Raw genomic sequence first — 18901 nt, 5'->3', positions numbered from 1 at the left:
GTGAGACAATAGAACTGCGTCCTCAGATGAAACTTAAACTAAACTTTCCAATAATAATAATGATAAACAATATTGAACATTAGTTTTTTATTTTTTATTTTACACCTATTTATACAAACAATTATTATTAGCATTATTGTTATTCATTTTTGTCACAATAACTATGATTACTATAATATCTAGCAGCAGCCGTATGTTTGTCATATCGCAGTTCAAACTGTTCACTTCCTTCAGTGCTGAAACAATGAGAAAATACAGCCTTGATCAACAAAGGACAGTGAACCTGCGATGCATGATTTTCTGATTCCAAAATGAATCTAAAATACAAAATCAGTAGTTTCATGTAGAAATTACTGTCTTCAAATGACTCGCTAGAATACAGGTGCTGGTCATATAATTAGACTATCTTCAAAAAGTTGATTTATTTCACTAATTCCATTCAAAAAGTGAAACTTGTATATTATATTCATTCATTACACACAGACTGATATATTTCAAATGTTTATTTCTTTTAATTTTGATGATTATAAGTGACAACTAAGGAAAATCCCAAATTCAGTATCTCAGAAAATTAGAATATTGTGAAAAGGTTCAATATTGAAGACACCTGGTGCCACACTCTAATCATCTAATTAACTCAAAACACCTGCAAAGGCCTTTAAATGGTCTCTCAGTCTAGTTCTGTAGGCTACACAATCATGGGGAAGACTGCTGACTTGACAGTTGTCCAAAAGACGACCATTGACACCTTGCACAAGGAGGGCAAGACACAAAAGGTCATTGCAAAAGAGGCTGGCTGTTCACAGAGCTCTGTGTCCAAGCACATTAATAGAGAGGCGATGGGAAGGAAAAGATGTGGTAGAAAAAAGTGTACAAGCAATAGGGATAACTGCACCCTGGAGAGGATTGTGAAACAAAACCCATTCAAAAATGTGGACAAAGAGTGGAATGCAGCTGAAGTCAGTGCTTCAAGAACCACTACACACAGACATATGCAAGACATGGGTTTCAGCTGTCGCATTCTTTGTGTCAAGCCACTCTTGAACAACAGACAGCGTCAGAAGCGTCTAAAGACAAAAAGGACTGGACTGCTACTGAGTGGTCCAAAGTTATGTTCTCTGATGAAAGTAAATTTTGCATTTCCTTTGGAAATCAGGGTCCCAGAGTCTGGAGGAAGAGAGGAGAGGCACACAATCCACATTGCTTGAGGTCCAGTGTAAAGTTTCCACAGTCAGTGATGGTTTTGGGTGCCATGTCATCTGCTGGTGTTGGTCCACTGTGTTTTCTTAGGTCCAAGGTCAACGCAGCCGTATACCAGGACGTTTTAGAGCACTCCAAGCTTCCTGCTGCTGACCAACTTTATGGAGATGCAGATTTAATTTTCCAACAGGACTTGGCACCTGCATACAGTGCCAAAGCTACCAGTACCTGGTTTAAGGACCATGGTATCCCTGTTCTTAATTGGCCAGCAAACTCGCCTGACCTTAACCCCATAGAAAATCTATGGGGTATTGTGAAGAAGAAGATGCGATATGCCAGACCCAACAATGCTGAAGAGCTGAAGGCCACTATCAGAGCAACCTGGGCTCTCATAACACCTGAGCAGTGCCACAGACTGATCGACTCCATGCCACGCCACATTGCTGCAGTAATTCAGTCAAAAGGAGCCCCAACTAAGTATTGAGTGCTGTACATGCTAATACTTTTCATGTTCATACTTTTCAGTTGGCCAAGATTTCTAAAAATCCTTTCTTTGTATTGGTCTTAAGTAATATTCTAATTTTCTGAGATACTGAATTTGGGATTTTCCCTAGTTGTCAGTTATAATCATTAAAATTAAAAGAAATAAACATTTGAAATATATCAGTCTGTGTGTAACCAGCACATGTAGACTTTAATTTTAAGTTAATAAAAAGACTAAAAAGTAAATGCAGCATATTTAATACAAATGCAGAAGGTTAGAAAAAAGATGCAGAAAGTTAGAAAATTAGAAAGAAAAAAATAGAAAGTAATATTCAACATATTAAAACTAAATAAATGTAAAAAATAAATAAAATAAAAATGTACTTAGAAAAAATAAAATTAAAAATGTGTGTTCATCTAAGCAGTGTGAGATATACATTACTGTATTTTAAACATTTGTGTATATACTATGACTGACACTGCACACTCACTCACTATTCACTACATAGTGAATTCCACAGTCAACTATATGAGAAAATTACTGGAAACTTCTGTAGATACACAAAAGTGTATTACTGTCATGTCACATAAATATAGTCTGTATATATAGTGTTTTGGTCAGTTTGTCTAGAGCAAAAGATGATCATGAAATCTCCAGATAAAGTGTTTCTCAGTTCAGTCCTCTTTCAATCCTCGTCTTCTCCTCTGCTGCTCCAGTCTCTGTAGACCTTCTTCTCGCCCCAGTGCATGCTGGGTAACTGCTCTGTGAGCTGCCTCGGTCGCTGCAATGTCAATCTGAGCATATTTACTGGAGCTTTTCCCTGAACAGAACCGGAACAAGCAGCAAGAAAAGTTTGTCAAGACAGATGTTGATGTTGGCCTGAAAAAAATTTTCTTGAAAGAGTTTGAAAAGCTTGAAGTTTGACAGATTGTATAAGCAACGTTGCTTGGTTTTTATGAGTATTTGAATCAAACAATGCATCCCTATAGACTAGCAATCAACACACACACACACATTTTTATATATATATATATATATATATATATATATATATATATACACACACACACACACACACACTGATGAATGGAGTAAAGATGCTGAAAATTCAGCTTTGCATAACATGAATAAATTACATTTTAAAAATGTATTACAATAGAAAATAGTTATTTTAAATTGTAATAATATTTCACAATATTGCTGACTTTACTGTATTTTTATCAAATAAATGCAGCCTTGGTGAACATAGAAGACTTCTCAAAAACATAAAAAAAAATCTTACCAACCCCAAACTTTTTAATAGTATTATATGTGTATAACAACCAATACCATTTTTTTCTTTAAGTGTCCAATAACAGATATGCAGAACCAACACTTAATCACTGTTTTATTTTTATGCTTTTTTGCACTATATAATGATATAATGATAAAGTTATTATACATAGATAAATATTTTAAAATAAAACTACAGTAGTCATATAAATATTAATAATGATTAACAATAAATACATACACTGTATTTAGTGAAATTGGTATTTTCAGATGTTTGTACTTCCATCAAAGTGAGTAACATTTATTATTATAGTTGAGCTTCATGCTGTTTTGCTTTAAAAAGAGTAAAATCTGTTTTTGTCAGATGAGTTGTATCTTGCATGTGACTGTGAATGACTTTGTTTGTTTACCTTAATAATGGATAAATAAAAAAAAGGTAAAATATATATATATACACATATATATTTTAATAAACTTACAATTGCAAGATTAAAAAAAAGAAAAAAGTTGGAATTACCTTTGTTATTTTTTTATTCTGTGGTGGAAACAAGCTTCCATATAATAGCTACATGGTGTTGATGTGCATATATTATTATTAATATTATTATTTGTTTGTTTTGCACCTCTGATGGTTGTGCTGGACTCCTGCAGCTCTAGTTCCATGTAATGCAGCTGTTTTTTGGACGTGGGGCTGGTGGGAATATTGACGTATGTTACAGCATCTCCTCTGAGCCTGTCCGTCACCGCTGAGCCATCCACTGCAAACGCAAGCACTCCACCTGAAACACACAGACCCACATTAAAGACACACACACACACACACACACACACACACACACCTACAGAAAACGCCATAGACCTCGAGCTGAGTGAGTTCACCTTCAGTGAGATGATGAGAAATCCTCTGTGAAGCAGCACAGTTGCCAATGAGCTCAAACCTGCTCCGCTCCTCCAACTGAGTGAGAGAGAGAGATAGAGAGACATTCATCCATGGAAAAACACACCTTCATTAGTCTGATTCCTGTTTAAAAGTAACATGTCCACACCAGTTTAATCTATAACTTGTCTGTACAAGTTTAGCACTGTTTCATGAAAGAGAGAGGCTGAAGCCTTTATGCTTTAATGCAGTTTTCAGATGACAGCCTTATAATAACACACTGTTTGTGTGGCATTGTGTATTTCACTCCTGTATCATTTAACCCTTTGATGTCCGAGTCATTGAAGTAAAAAAAAAAATTGAGTCAAATGAATGAAAAAAAAAATCTGCTTCTTTTTTCATTGCATGCAATGAAAAGAGATTAAAAAAGGTATTTTTCAAATGCTAATAACTAATAACATTAGACCAAATTAATCCTAAATTATAAGCATTTTGTGCAAATTTTGAACAATTTTGAGTGCTGTTATTCAGGTAACCATCCATCACAATTACCAGGTTTTGTCTCAAAACCTAAAGTATTAGTAAAATACAGCTACTGTAAATGGCTGATAGACAGTATGGCCAACAAAGATGTTTATGATGACATATGCCAAGTTTAATTTCGTTCACGTAAAAGCATTGCAAAGATATCGCCTCACTATCTTTGCCATCTAATTTGTTGATGCATTATACACTAAAGATTTGACATATCAAAAATCTACTAAGTTCCCTTTCGAGGGAATGATGTAATTTCTTCTAAGTTCCCTTTCGAGGGAATGATGTCATTGATGACACTTTGGGGAACGCCTTGAGCATGACAGCGTCTGAAGCCATGTGCAACTTGTGCAACAGTCTTGATTGGTGCAACGTCATCCCGTAAGGCGTGCCGGTGAAAAGCGGAAGCTATAAAGGAGCTGGTCTCACAGCTGTTGTCAGCTTTCTGATCTTCAGCAAGCGTTCTGTGTCTGTCAGTCTTATTTAGTGTTGTCTGTCCCGTATCATTATATATATACACAGTATATTAGGGCGAGTGGGCAGCAGCAGCAGTTTAGGAAGTGTGTTCCTCTCTGCTCACATTTTATTATGGGTGGGGATACACACAACCTTTGTGTGAGCCGTTTGGGAGCAGAGCATGCTTGGTTAGCCCGAGGTGGTTGATTGCGAACATTGAGAGTGTTTGCCTCTTAGAACACTGTGCTCCCGGCTGGCATTGTTTGATCAGAGTGGCCAGCTCGCCCCACATGGTGCAGGTCCCGTGGTTGCCGAGGCAGCCTGGGGGCTTCAATCGTGGGGATCACAGATGGATCTAGGGGAGGGGTTTTCTCAGCCCTCAGATCTGGATCCAGTGCTCACAATCGGGATCCAGAAGCCCGCTCTGCGGCTTCTTCTGCCCCGTGTGAGCGCATTACAATGGGTTAATTTAGTTCTGAGGAATTAGACATTGTCAGTACTGATGCAGGTGAATTGGATGACTCGCCAGCCCAATCACCACAGTATGAGGAGCTGGTGGAGGTTTTGTCTCGAGCCGTGTCCAGATTAAACATCAATTGGCCAGCTGAGAGACAAGAAGCACACAGAAAAAGCAAACTAGATGAGCACTTCCGACAATCTGCACAAACACAACCTCCACATTGGAGCTTACCATTCTTCCAGGGTCTTCACACTGAGGTGTCTAGATCTTGGAAAAAGCCATTTTCATCCAGGCTTTCAAGCCCCACAGTCCATTATTATTTGTCGATTGCGGGGTTCTAAGACAATGATTATAATGTCATGCCCAAAATAGAGGAAACATTAGCAGCTTATTTGTCACCTGACACTGCATCTTCTCTTAAAGCCCTGACATTGCCTTCCAAACCATGTCACACCACTTCCTCATTGTTTGGCAAAGCATATATGGAAGCAGGTCAAGCCGGCACCTGTCTACACACTATGGCTATACTACAGGCGTATCAGGCTGATCTGCTAGGGGACTTAGACGGGGGTGAAATTGTGAGCTCTGAAGAAATTAAAGAGCTCCATAGAACCACTGATTTATCTCTCTGTGCCACCAAAGAGACGGCCCGTGCTATCAGCCACTCTATGGCAGCCATGGTGGTGATGGAGAAGCACTTGTGGCTCAACCTGTCAGGCATCAAGGAGAGGGACAGAACTTTCTTCCTTTATGCCCCATTATCGCCACCTGGTCTCTTCAGTGATGCTGTAACATCGGTGGTCGAGAGATTTCATGTGTCCCCCGTTGCCATAAGTCTCAGGGGGCTGCTGCCAAGGCACAGTCCCAGCCATCAACATCAGGCTCCTCATACCAGCAGACACAAAAACAGAGTGATGCTAGTCAAGCACCCCCACAAAGATCTTGGGGTTCGAATTCTGTTAGAGGAGACTAATATCTCCTCCCTCCCCCTCTGAGGAGGGTGTGGGGTACAGCATGTTGTTTTTAAGGGGAGAGAGCTTACTGGCTGACCTTTTGAGTTTCAGTGCCTAGGTTCTAGATTATTTTTAATCTAGAGGCAGGCACTGGTCAGCATGGTGTAGTTGGTATTAACGTCCCCATTCCGTCAAGCTGACATGGCGTTGAGTTCCCTCGAAAGGGAATGTCTCAGGTTACGCTTGTAACCATGGTTCCCTGAGAGAGGAATGAGATGCTGCGTCGTGTTGCCATGCCTCGGCCGTGCCTGTGCATCTTCCTTCAGATATTTGAAGCTGATGACATGTTTTCAGGTGCCCTTTTTATACGCTGGGATCACCCTGTGACTTCATCTCTGCATCGGCCATGATTGGCTAAGTTATTACATGTGCCTCAGACACCGGGTCTTCTTCTTTCTCCTTTCAGACTTCTTTCAAAAACATTAATTTAAATAGTATGGTGTCCAAACTGTATTTAGCATCTGAGCAGAAATTTGCGAACAAAAGTTTAATTGATATTACACTAGGCTATTTTTGTCACAGAACAGGTGGTGTAGATAACACGATGAAGACGAATAAAGTTCAAATAGACTCTTCACTAGATAATTCACAGTATACAACGAAGGCAGGAACAGGTACACCACACGTAACATAGACAAGACCGAACAATGCAACACAAACAGAACTGACCTTAAAGGGTTAGTTCACCCAAAAATTTAAATTATGTCATTAATGACTCACCCCCATGTCGTTCCAAACCCGTAAGACCTCCGTTCATATTTGGAACACAGTTTAAGATATTTTAGATTTAGTCTGAGAGCTTTCTGTCCCTCCATTGAAAATGTATGTACGGTATACTGTCCATGTCCAGAAAGGTAATAAAACATCATCAAAGTAGTCCATGTGACATCAGTGGGTTAGTCAGAATTTTTTGAAGCATCGAAAATACATTTTGGTCCAAAAATAACAAAAACTACGACTTTATTCAGCATTGTCTTGTCTTACAGGTCTGTTGTCAATCCGCGTTCACGACTCCACAGTGACGCTGCTGACGTGTTATCTGGTGCGCCCGAGCTTCGTTTACAGTCTGAGGGAGACGTACGCTGTATTCAAGCTATTCTACATTGTTTGTATTTTGGTATTGCTATATTTTTATATATACCAGATAACACGTCAGCAGCGTCACTGCAGAGTCGTGAACGCGGATTGACAACAGACCCGGAAGAGAATACAATGCTGAATAAAGTCTTGTATGTATTTTCGATGCTTCAAAAAATTCTAACTAACCCACTGATGTCACATGGAGTACTTTGATGATGTTTTTATTACCTTTCTGGACATGGACAGCATACCGTACATACATTTTCAATGAAGGGACAGAAAGCTCTCGGACTAAATCTAAAATATCTTAAACTGTGTTCCGAAGATGAACGGAGGTCTTACGGGTTTGGAACGACATGAGGGTGAGTCATTAATGACATAATTTTAATTTTTGGGTGAACTAACCCTTTAGGTACACGTGATAACGAGGGAGATGAGCGCACAGCTGAACATAAAGAGTAACCAAGACAACAAACGACTAACTCAGGCAGAAGGTGGTGAGACACACAAAGTCCAAACTAACAGAACTGTGACAATTTTACAATAAACACTTCATAATCTGTCCAAAACAGGGTAAAGAAATCTTGTCTAAATGTTCGTATTATGTCTATATAACGACTGAGACAAATCAGACACAATTATTTGGTATAGTCAACAATTAATTGTTTACAGCTCACTCTGGAGTCTGTTCCCCATCCCCCGAGGAGACCAGCCTAAGTTTTATTGCGCCAAAGTATGTGGGTTGCCACATGGAAGAGCAGAGACAAAGAAACACATAGGAAACCCTTAAAACAGACTTTCCTGCATTAATTTATTGATAGGCTGTGCTATAAAGGAACATGCATATTCATAGAAAATGGTATCCATTATTACTGTTTGTTGTATTGTACTAAGTATTGTATTCATATGTTTTATGATACATTTAATGTAACTTCAGTTATGCCATGTTTAGTGTCTATGGGTTTGTATCAAGAAGGTTTAAATGCTTGTGTATATGATATGTCAATACCTGTGCAACACATCATTATTACAAGAATCTTCATCTTTCAAGAATCAAGAATCTTTACTCTTCAACAACCCGGCCCGTTCAGTCAGGCTCGAAGACAAGAGCCATAAACTCCCCCAACAAGGAAGTTCCTGCTACAGAATTTCCACTTTGCTCTTTGGTCAGTTCCACCCGAAGAGGTGTGGTTCCTACCAGACCTTAAGAGAAGACGCACAACTCCGCCTCTCTCTTGCTTCTTTTAGATGGACTGAAGAGACCCCTTGTGCTGCAGGCCTCTTCAGGCCAAGGCCTATGGGCCTGCAACCCCAGCCATGTGCTCCTCTAGAAGAGTGAAAGAACTCTTTCCTATCACAAGATTCAAACTAACCATGCAAGTTTGTTATCGCCTCTTCATTCAACGCAGAAGACAACGATTGCAACTTCAGTACCATCAGACTGAATTCTCAGGACTTCCTACGGTAGCAATATATCCAGACGTTCTTCAAAAGGCCAAGACCTAATGCAAGTATTGTACGATATATTAAATTGCTGCAAGTAAGTAATTACAAGGTAGTAAGTACAAGGGAGTTTTTATGATGAATACTGATGGTTCTTTCCCTGGTTTTTGGTTTCTTCATAGTTCCTACTGTTTCCCACTTCCGGTTTCACTCTATCATTTATCATTTTACCTGTTTATGTGTGACTTGTGTGTATGTATGTTTGTGTCTGTTAGTTAGCTATGTGTTCATGATTTAATTAATAAAACTTGTGCAAATATTTCCCCTTTGAGCTAATATCACTACATCTATGACATTTTATATATCATATTTGTTATTATAGAGCCTATAAATGCATTTTATTTCAGTATTTATTACATATTTCAGTCAATTTCACTCATCTCAGTATAGCAATTTAGTTTGGGAGAAGCCAATCCTGGGCTTGATCAGGTTGCTCCTTGAAATGAAACTGAAAGTCGTGCTTGCATGGATCGCCTCAGAATTTGCCTTTGAATGGTGCATGTTCTCCGTGGGCATGGCTGCATTAGTGGATAATGAGGTTACTCGCAAAAGGACTGGCATCTCTCTCTTTTCAAACTGATTACATAAACAGAATATTTCTTTTCGATTAGACTTTACATTATTTAAAACCTGACATTTCAACGTTTCTTTAGACATATGTCTCGTGTTTGTGTGACAAGTATTCGCTAAGTTAGTTTTCTGAAATGTATCAGAATGGACTTCACTGAGAGAGAGAGAGAGAGAGAGAGAGAGAGAGAGAGAGAGAGAGAGACACAGCAGATCGCGCGTCATGTTTGTTTTCTTTATTTTACAAAAAGCACAACATTTTGTTTTTATTGTGAGTGTACACCAATAAAAGTAAACACTTAACAGTTTTGAATGATGTATAACTTATCTATATGACCAAAATTGAAGTATTTTGAGTCTCTTTCACAGTTATCAGTAAAAAAACCCAATTGAAAATCTGTCACCTGTAGTCGATGCAGTGCATCAAAGGGTTAATCGAGCACGGGTGTGTTAATTGCACTGTGTTGGGATGCATTTGTATTTTTTGCACAGTTCTATCGAATGTAGATCAAAAGGAATATCGTTACCTCTGGGCTCCTCTCTGTTGTTCGGCCATCCATAATTTCATAGGCAGGATCTGATCTTCCTTTGTCTGCCCAGATTCTCTCTATGTTATCTGCATAAATAAAATCACAGCACAAGGTTAGAACAAAATACACTTGACATGTACAATATATGACAAAGGTATCTTTTGTCAAATTTAAAAATAATATTCTTCTTCATATAATAGGAAAAAAAAAAAAAACTTTTTTTTTTTACATATTATGTTTTCATGGCCGATTTGCATGAAAAAATATACACTGTAGGTTTTGGTCAGAATGTGTGCAAAAAAAAAAAAATAGAACCGCGCAAGTCCATTTACATATGCTTAGTTTCTTGCCACCACAGAAACACAATAACATCAAAGTTCTAGCGTTTTTTTTTTTTTTTTTAAATGCTAAGAAACCTTTCTCTATAATTAGGTCACTTTTTCAAAACTCTTGACACAGTGATCACAACAGCAGTTTGTGTGGGATAAACATCTAGGTTACTATTGTAACCCCTGTTCCCTGAAGGAGGGAACTGAGACATTATGTGAGAAATGACTGACGAACTGGGACAAAACAAGCCAGTGGACCTTAGTGATTTGCATCGCAAGCCACTACCCACTATATAAGGCACCGTGCAACACTCACACATTAAGTTTTATGCTGAGGAGCCAAGAGGGTGTCCCGGCCATTCAATGGTCGCACAGGGATTGTGGTGACGGGACGTAATAGCTCCATTCCCTCCTTCAGGGTAATAGTAACCTAGACGTTCTCTATCAGTCAGTCACGTTCAAAGTTACGTCAGAACAGACGGATGAATTGGGATCCCTAAAAAAAAAATGCCATAATTGCTGCTCCTACCCAGCACTGCTTAGTCCCCCCACACCTTGTAGGGCATAAAAGGACAGGGCTTTACCAGGGGGATGTCAATTTCTGCTGTTGCTTTCTTACACCCTATACAGTCAAAACTAATTGGATAACAGTGGGGAAGCATGCCTGTTCCAAACGGAAAGGGACGTTACGGAGACCACATCCTGCCAGTAGGGAGTTAACATGTGGAGTTACACATATGGACTGACCATTAGGGCAGTGCTACACATATGTTAGATCTTTGTGGAAGATCTGGCCTTTTCAGGGATAGAGTCAATACTATTACAGAGATGGGCAGAGTGGAATCCGCCCAGAAAAAGACACAGGCTCGCCAACAGGGAAGCTGTACCATGGAAGAATATACATATGGGATCACTGAGAGGGAATCACAACATATGGGGCATCTAGTCTAGTACAGAGGCTGACCAACTGGGTATACACACAAGTACTAGACCTGGCATCAGATGCCTCTGCCACATCTGACTGCCAAAGGATGCCGTAGGATAGCATCCACTCTCCAGTGGGCAAATCTCTGTTTGGAGATAGCCTTTCCCTTCTACTGGCCTCCAAAGCAGACAAATAGCTGTTCTGAGGATCTGAAGCTGTGTGAGTGGTCCAAGTACAAACACAGGGTGCGAACGTGACACAGCAACCCAAGGGCTGGGTCTACTTCCTCTGGGGGCAGCGTTTGCAAGTTCACCACCTGGTCCCTGAAGGGAGTGGTGGGAACTTTGGGCACATATCTAGGCCGGGGTCTCAGAAGTACGTGAGAGTTGGCCGGCCCCAATTCCAGGCACGTTTCACTGACCGAAAATGCCTGCAGGTCCCCCACCCTCTTAATGGACGTGAACGCAGTCAGGAGCGCTGTCTTAGGAGACAGGTTCTTAAGCTTGGCTGACTGCAGTGGCTCAAAGGGTGCTCTCTGTAGGGCTAATAAAAAAAAAAAATTTAAAAAAAAGTTGTGCTTTTCTTACGGTCTTACCGTCTACTGCATTGTGATGTGCGGTGATAGTGACAAGATACACTTTCAGGGTGGAGAAAGACAGCCTTCGCTCTAGCCCTTCCTGCAGGACAGAAAGCACTGCTCTGATCAGCATTTACAGGGGTCTTCCTGGTGGGAAGAACACCAATCAAGGAACAGGTTCCAGTTCAAAACATAAGCAAGCGTAGTAGAGGGGGCTCTAGCTGAAGTGATCATGTTTACCACCGTTGGCTGGTAGACCACATTAGTCCTCCGTGTCCTGTCCAGAGACCACATGTGGAGGTTTCAGAGTTTTGGACGTGGGTGTCATATGGTACCCCGTCCCTGAAAAAGCAGGTCCTTCTTCAGGGGAATCTGCCATGGAGGGGCTGTCGTGAGGAGCATAAGGTCTGAGAACCAGGTCCGGGAGGGCTAGTAGGGTGCAGCCATCAAGACCTGCTCCTAGTCCTCACTGGGGGAAACTTATACTTGCAGAGGTGCCGGGGTCAGCTGTATGCCAGTGCATCTGTGCCAAGGGTTCCTTCGGTCATGGAATAAAACAACTGGCAGTGGAATGTCTCAGGAGAGCCGAACAGGTCTACCTGTGCGTCTCCAAAGAGTCTCTAGATCAGCTGGACCACCTGGAGGTGGAGTCTCCACTCTCCCGGGAGCGTGAGCTGTCGTGAGAGCACATCGGCTGCATGATTGAGCTTGCCCGGAATGTGAATGGCACGAAGTCGCTTCTAAATCCAGAGGAGGAGATGGCGGGTGAGTTGCGACATACGACAGGAGCGTAGATCACCCTGAGTGTTGATGTACGCAACGGTCAATGTATTGTCTGTCCGGACCAGCACATGCTTGTCCTGCAGCAATGGTCGAAACCAGCACAGGGCCAGCAGTACTGCTAGCAACTTGAGGCAATTTATGTGCCACTGCAGTTAAGGTCCTGTTCAGGAGCCAGAGGTGGTGTGCCCGTTGCTTACAGCACCCCAGCCCATGTTCGAGGCATCTGTTGAGAAAACAGCATACCTGGAAACTTGTTCTAGGGGAATTTCGTCCCATAGAAAGGCAAGGCGTGACAACCGGCTGCAAGTTTACGACAGACGAGTGTGATTGCCACCCGGTGTGTGCCACGGTGCCATGCCCATCTCGGGTCTTCGGCCATGTAGCCGGTGAAGTCCGAGCAGCATGACCACGGCTGCGGATGCCATATGCCCCAGTGGCCTCAGAAATAATTTCAGTGGAACCGCTGTCTTGCCCCTGCATGAATTCAAGCAGTTCAGCACTGAGTGGGCGTGCTTGCTCATGAGACGTGCTGTCATGTTGACAGTCCAACTTCATACCGAGGAAAGAGATTCTCTGAACAGGGGAGTGTGTGCCCTTTTCCCAGTTCATCCAAAGCCCCAGCTGGCTGAGGAGAGGTCCATTGCCGTACGCAGCTCCTGCATGCATGAATGATGACAGAATTTTCATTTTTGGGTGAATTATTTCTTTAAGTGTGTTTAGACATAGACTTTCACAGTCATGAAAGTGTTCTCTCTTTAAGTACACTTCAGTGGCTTTCTATTTCTTTAATATTATATTATTTGCAAGTGCAGTTTTTTAAAAATATACTTTTATGATTAAGTACGCTAAAAGTGCACATGAAATACAATTAAGCACAATTCTTTTTCAAAAGGCTAGAGGAACATGTCCAGTGCTTCCTGTGAAATTGTGTGCTTGTGTTCAGTTATGAATTGTGCATAACAAGAAGTGCTTGTGTTCACACATTTGCATAAAATATGTTCTGGGCCTTAGTGTGAATGTAATTTAAAAAACAGACAAACAGTACTGATTTATAATTTTGGCCATGATGCTGGCCTTAATGTAAATATAATGATTAGTAGGCTATTTCCCAAACTTTACATATCAATGCATACCAAATACACATTGGCACATGATTGATTGGTTGGTTCAATACTTTATTAGAAGCAGTCAAGCAACAGGAGGATCTACATGCTGTAAGTGTTTTTGTGTCTTTTCTAGTTTGATTTTAGAGCTGTGTCGTTGCTAGGAAACTTTGTTTACTGTATTCACGTGGCAAGTCGCATTTCCTCTCTTGGCAGCAAGACTGGTCCTTAAACAAGTCGAAGAGAGCGCATGTCACACCTCTCTTCATCAGTTTGCACTGGCTGCCAATAGCTGCTCGCATCCAATTCAAGGCTCTAATGTTTGCCTACAGAACAACCACTGGCTCTGCACCTCTATACCTAAACTCACTACTTCAGACTTATGCGAACTTATGTGAACAGGGCCTTGTGGTGCCATCCCAAAGGGGCACAAAATCACTCTCACGGACCTTCTCCTGGTCTGTTCCCGGCTGGTGCAATGACCTGCCACGTTCTATCCGAGCAGCTAAGTCTTTAGCCATTTTCAAAAAACTGCTAAATAGATATCTTTTTCGTCAACAATTGACCCAGTAATATTAGCACTTACTCTTTATATTTACTTTATTTTTTTCGATTTCTATTCTCTTTCTCCATCTATTTGTATTTAAAAAAATAAATAAATAAATAAAAACCTTGCTACGAGCACTTTGCTGATGAAACTGTGACTTGACACGCCACTTGCGTATTGTGGTAGATTTGATTGCTTCTACTATTCTCATTTGTAAGTCGCTTTGGAGAAAAGTGTCTGCTAAATGACAAAATGTAAATGTATTACCATGTCGATCTCACATATCAGCTCTGAGAGACTCGTGTACAGTGAAGGTGTTTTAGACAGTGACAGATTATGAGTTACATTAGGTACATCAAAGCAGTATTATATTTATCTAATAAATACTATTCGTTTCAATGTGTTGCTCTTGGTGAAATCTTACAAAATACACTACAATATGAGTTGGAATCTCCCTCAACCATCTATACAAGAGATTAGTATTTTGGATACTAAATGTACAAAGCAAGAGACGTTAAAGTTAAAGCCAACTTGTTTACTATCATCACTAAAAAAACAAAAATTATACATTATAGAACTAAACTGTATGCCCCCACTAATGTTCTCTAATGTTGTATTTTGTTGAAATTTAAGTTTTGCAAATAATAAAAAAAACATTACATCGAATAAATCCTGTGTATTGTTTTAAATCCCATAATGGCTCAGAAGTATTATATTGAACTCGCTTTCAAGTTCTTATGCTTTTTCACCCATCCAAACCCTCAATGAAGAGCAATGGAAAACAACAATATACATGTAGATGGGTTTGCAGAAGAGGAAAGTGATTTCTGGAGTGAGGAGGAGAAGATTGAGTCGTCAAAAGAGTTGGGTTAGAGATGAGACAATGTCCAGTGTGAGAGGTTTAGGGTCAACATCCTCTTACCTTCTTCAGGTTTTTGTTGCAGAGAGACTGGCCTACTGGGATGCTCAATGGAAGAGCATATGGACTCTGGGATGTTCAAGTTGTTTCTACTCGGATCTCTGCTCTGATCCTGGACAAAAATTGCGAGTCTGGATGGAGGAGTGAGTCTTAGCACCCGGCAGTTTCCCTCTCCTTTCCTGCACTGGAGGCAGTTCTCGTAGAGGATGTTGTGTATGCTGTGAACGGGGCGTCTGGACGATGACATTGCCTCATAAACGCTACTACTGACTGATTTCCCAGCAGGATTGTAATGTGCCAGGAGATCAGACAGACAGGAAATGTAGCCCTCAGACTGCTCCTCCTCATTGGTCTGTGAATGTCCAGATAATGGCTTCTGATTGGTGGCTGGTCCAGTGGGAGGGGATGAAGATTCACCTGCTGAAGTAACACCTGCTGCTTTGAAAGTGTGTCTGTACTTCCCTCACATATAAATCTCACTTTATATTACCATGTTAAAATGTGCTGTATATTGCCTTAATAAATACAGGAGGTATCCAGACCCTTGTGAAAAAGAAGTGCACTTAATTGTATTAAATGTGCACTTCAAATCTTACAAGTATATATTTAAAATACTATATTTGCAGATAATATAATATTAATGAAATAAAAGGCCACTTAAGTGTACTTAAAGAGAGTACGCTTTCATGACTGTTCCTTAACACACAAAAAGTGCTGTTGTAAATGTCAAATAAAAAGTTTAACTTTACATACATTTTTAAATCATTGCTTTAATAATATTTTATCATGCTTTAAAGTACACTTATTTTGATGCATTGACTAACATACTAAAACACATGTAATGTCGTACTTGATTATAATTTTAAAAGTAGTGTGTTGTTTACATTGCATATTACATTTAAAGTTAATGGCCCAGTTTCACAGACAGAGCTTAGAGCCAGGATTAAATCTAGTTCATTTAGGGCAATTAAGTTTTGCCTTAGCATGCCTTAGAAAAAAACATTACTGGTGTGCATCTTGAGGCAAATCAATGGCTCTGACATATTTTAAGATATGTCAGTGCAAGTTGCTTTCAGTTAAAACAGCTCAACATACATTTTAGTCTACGACTAGGCTTAAACCTTGTCTGTGAAACCGGGGGAATATATTTTAAATGTACAAAATTGCAAATTTATCATTACAAGTGTATAATTGCAAATATATTTAAATACATTAAAAACAAATTTCAATAGAAAATATATTAAAGTATATTTTAGTATACCATAAATGCTTCAGTACATTCGGCAGTACAATTTATATTTCAAAGAAAATAGAAGTGATTATGAAATTACATAGAAAGATGTACTTTAGTCCTACTTTTTTTTTCTTTTTCTTTTTATAAGTTTAACAAATTGCATTTAATATAAATTAACATGCAATTTAATGTCACATTCCTGGAGCCTCCCCAACACCACATTTTTGATGTCTCCTTTGTCTGACACACCCATTTCAGGTCTTGGAGCAAAGCCACTGGAAGGCAAGCCTACAAACTTTAGCTAAAAATAGCGTAACGGCTAATGCTAACGCCCCGCCCCTGGTGGTACGCAGGGAAGGAGACCAGAGGCTGTTTTTTGAATGGATGTCAATGGATGAGAGGCTTCACTATGCTGATTAAACAGCTTTTGTGGGGAAATAGCTAATCATTCAATTAATTGACAGCCTGTTTGCTAATCTTCAGCATGTTTTACACTAAACAATACTTTCGTTGGGAACTATATGTAGATTTTAGCTTGTTAAAAATGTATTTTTTTAAGAGAAGGCAGACTAGGGAATGTTGTGATTGATGTCACTGCCATTACACGATTGGCTGAGGTGCCGCACGTGATTAAGTTAGCCGTTACGCTTTCTCCAATGGTAAGAGATACAGACCCTCTTATCTCCCTATAATAATACGATCTCTGCTTGGAGTCTCGACTAATGAGCTGATGATCTGAATCAGGTGTGTTTGATTAAAGGTGCCCTAGAATCAAAAATTGAATTTACCTTGGCATAGTTGAATAACAAGAGTTCAGTACATGGAAAAGACATACATTGAGTTTCAAACTCCATTGCTTCCTCCTTTTATATGTAAATCTCATTTGTTTAAAAGACCTCCGAAGAACAGGCGAATCTCAACATAACACCGTTACGTAACATCATCAATATCATTAATATGTACGCCCCCAATATTTGCATATTTCAGCTCATGTTCAAGGCATTAGACAAGGGCAGCCAGTATTAACGTCTGTATCTGTGCACAGCTGAATCATCAGACTAGGTAAGCAAGCAAGAACAATAGCGAAAAATGGCAGATGGAGCGATAATAACTGACATGATTCATGATTACATGATATTTTTAGTGATATTTGTGAATTGTCTTTCTAAATGTTTCGTTAGCATGTTGCTAATGTACTATTATAATGTTAAATGTGGTTAATCGTTTCTTACTGTATTCACGGAGACAAGAGAGCCGTCGCTATTTTCATTTTTAAACACTTGCAGTCTGTATAATTCATAAACACAACTTCATTCTTTATAAATCTCTCCAACAGTGTCTAATGTTAGCTTTAGCCATGGAGCACTATCAAACTCATTCAGAATCAAATGTAAACATCCAAATAAATACTATACTCACATGACCCGAAGCATGCATGCAGTATGCATGACGAACATCTTGTAAAGATCCATTTGAGGGTTATATTAGCTGTGTGAACTTTGTAAATGCACTGTATTATAGTTGAGAACTCGGGGGGCAGGGAGCGCACGATTTAAAGGGGCCGCAGCCTGAATCGGTGTATAGTTAATGATGCCCCAAAATAGGCAGTTAAAAAAATTAATTAAAAAAATGTATGGGGTATTTTGAGCTGAAACTTCAGACACATTCAGTGGACACCTTAGACTTATATTATTACATCTTGTAAAAACTGGTTCTAGGGCACCTTTAAGGAGACATGGAAAACATGCAGTGTTGGGGAGGCTTCAGGAGTGTTTGGGAATCCCATCCTAAAACATTATATACTGTTCACACTTATATGCTATATGCTTTCCGTAATAAGTACTCTTTTTAAAGCATGTTAAAGTGCACATATTTTTCTCATGGAGACTCCTTAAATAACCTTTTAAGCATTTCATTATGGGACATGCAGAATGAGGGAGATGTTGTAAAGGGATATACTGGCTGCAGGAATCTTACTTGGCACAGTGGGCAGTAAAGTCCCTCCAGGATGAGGCAGAAATGTACCCTGTTTATCAAACACAGAGCAAATCAATTAACAGTTACATAACACCATAATCAATGCCACAAAGAACTGAACTGGATGCAAGAGTCTGTTCTTACTGCAGTACACCAGAGGGTGTTGCTTCCCAACACAATAGTATGGAAGCTTGTTCCCACCACAGAATAAAATAATAATACAGAATAATATCTAATAATATAGGTTTACACTTTGGGAAGAAAAGAAAATAATTGTGATTTTTAAAAATAATAATAATAATAAAAGTTCCAGGTTTGCTGTGCTTGTTTGTAGGGCTGCACAGTTTGGCCAAAGATTTTGTGATTATATTATATATTATACCATGGTCTGTCTAAATATTCGATTCTGATTTGCTGAAAAGTGTGCAATAAAACTATTTAATGCACAGGTAGTTCCAAGTCAGTTTAATCACCTTTCTAATGCAATTGGTTTCATTGTAGCACACACACGCTTACGTCGTCACTTGCGCT

At 39.7% G+C, this 18901-nt stretch overlaps 1 protein-coding gene across 5 annotated transcripts in view; it reads right to left on the bottom strand.

Annotated features, from left to right (window-relative positions):
- Nucleotides 1–1925: 1925 nt before the first annotated feature.
- The window catches only part of dok7a (docking protein 7a), a 58878-nt gene continuing 41902 nt past the window's right edge, over nucleotides 1926–18901 (bottom strand). For 2 of the 5 annotated variants that reach the window (XM_048186170.1, XM_048186172.1), the window contains 6 exons: nucleotides 18371–18419; nucleotides 15163–15591; nucleotides 9974–10062; nucleotides 3836–3911; nucleotides 3580–3735; nucleotides 1926–2504 (listed from right to left, as the gene is read on the bottom strand). In XM_048186170.1, the coding sequence (XP_048042127.1) occupies nucleotides 2359–2504; nucleotides 3580–3735; nucleotides 3836–3911; nucleotides 9974–10062; nucleotides 15163–15591; nucleotides 18371–18419 (945 nt within the window). In that variant the 3' untranslated portion in view covers nucleotides 1926–2358. Of the gene's footprint in view, nucleotides 2505–3579; nucleotides 3736–3835; nucleotides 3912–9973; nucleotides 10063–13147; nucleotides 13247–15162; nucleotides 15592–18370; nucleotides 18420–18901 lie in introns of all 5 variants that reach the window. The other 3 variants (XM_048186171.1, XM_048186173.1, XM_048186174.1) reach the window with 3 other exon arrangements.

This window comes from Megalobrama amblycephala, linkage group LG3, assembly GCF_018812025.1.
Source record: "Megalobrama amblycephala isolate DHTTF-2021 linkage group LG3, ASM1881202v1, whole genome shotgun sequence".
Lineage (NCBI taxonomy): Eukaryota > Metazoa > Chordata > Actinopteri > Cypriniformes > Xenocyprididae > Megalobrama > Megalobrama amblycephala.
Note: the sequence above shows the minus strand (reverse complement) of the source record. Positions and strands in the feature narration are given on the sequence as shown.